We start from the raw sequence: 1,013 nt of genomic DNA, 5'->3' as shown, positions 1-1,013 counted from the left end.
GATCGATCGGGGTGCCATTAAAAGTTCAGAAATCAAGAGATCAGTGCCGTGACAGCCATGAGTTACACATTCACCCGCGTGACAGTCGTGAGTCAAACTGTCGCGCGCGTGAATTGAACTGCGAACGTCTCGTGCACCGTAATCGGACGGAGTCATACGAGCCATGGCTGGAACTTCGTGTAGAGCTAAGAGGGAAACTTCGGAGCCGTGGGTATATTCTGAAAGCAGATCAAATTACGTGTCTGAAAAAGGTACAAAACGTACTGTCTTGGTACCTCTTGGTACTGTCAGGTGTAATAGAAATGAGAAGACCGTAAAACGAACAAGAGAGCGCGGGGGGCGAATACATTGAAACTCCGCCGCGGGAATGATATTTCAGGAAGGAGGACCGCCTGTTTCTGGTCGTCAACCGTTCTTTTATTTTTAGCTGCTCTCTCTACCAGACAAAATGTCGCCTTCCACTCTTTTGAATGTCTTTGTCCTCGCCGCTCTTTCACTTGCAGGAGCAAACGCCCAGGTCACCGGCACCTACCCCGCCACTCCTCTCGCCTCAAAGACCTTCACCTACCCTTCTGGCATCGTATGCTTTCTCACCTATTCACCAATCATTGTCCAACTAACGTGAAAAAAATTAATTCACAGCCAGAAAAAGTCGACACGGACACAGGTCTTATTCGTGGCTTCCAACACGGTTACAACCAATGTAATTCGACCACTGAAGGTCCAAACTCCCTTTGTCAAACATCCTTCATCAACAGCATCGACGTTCGCATTGTTTCTTTTTTTAGAATGTACCCGTCATCCTCACGCTGTACAGACTTTGTCTTTGGGCCCCCGGCGAACCCGGATCTGTGGTCGCTAACACGGAAGGCGAGATGGTTGCATGGTGCACCAAACCTGGACGTGGAACACGCTAGATCCCTCAATACGCCCTCCAAGGTGTTCAGTTCATCAAGACACCCAACTATGTACATGTCGCCGGCATCATTCGTCAAGAGCTCATCAACATTGAC

At 49.1% G+C, this 1,013-nt stretch overlaps 1 protein-coding gene across 1 annotated transcript in view; it reads left to right on the top strand.

Moving 5' to 3' along the window:
• The first annotated feature begins 406 nt into the window (after positions 1-406).
• The window catches only part of AGABI2DRAFT_177546 (hypothetical protein), a 1,697-nt gene continuing 1,090 nt past the window's right edge, over positions 407-1,013 (top strand). Inside the window, exons 1-3 of the mRNA XM_006459637.1 lie at positions 407-580; positions 643-766; positions 818-939. Of these exons, the coding sequence (XP_006459700.1) occupies positions 449-580; positions 643-766; positions 818-939 (378 nt within the window). The 5' untranslated portion in view covers positions 407-448. The remainder of the gene's footprint in view (positions 581-642; positions 767-817; positions 940-1,013) is intronic.

Source organism: Agaricus bisporus, assembly GCF_000300575.1.
Source record: "Agaricus bisporus var. bisporus H97 unplaced genomic scaffold AGABI2scaffold_3, whole genome shotgun sequence".
In the NCBI taxonomy this organism is placed as follows: domain Eukaryota; kingdom Fungi; phylum Basidiomycota; class Agaricomycetes; order Agaricales; family Agaricaceae; genus Agaricus; species Agaricus bisporus.
Note: the sequence above shows the minus strand (reverse complement) of the source record. Positions and strands in the feature narration are given on the sequence as shown.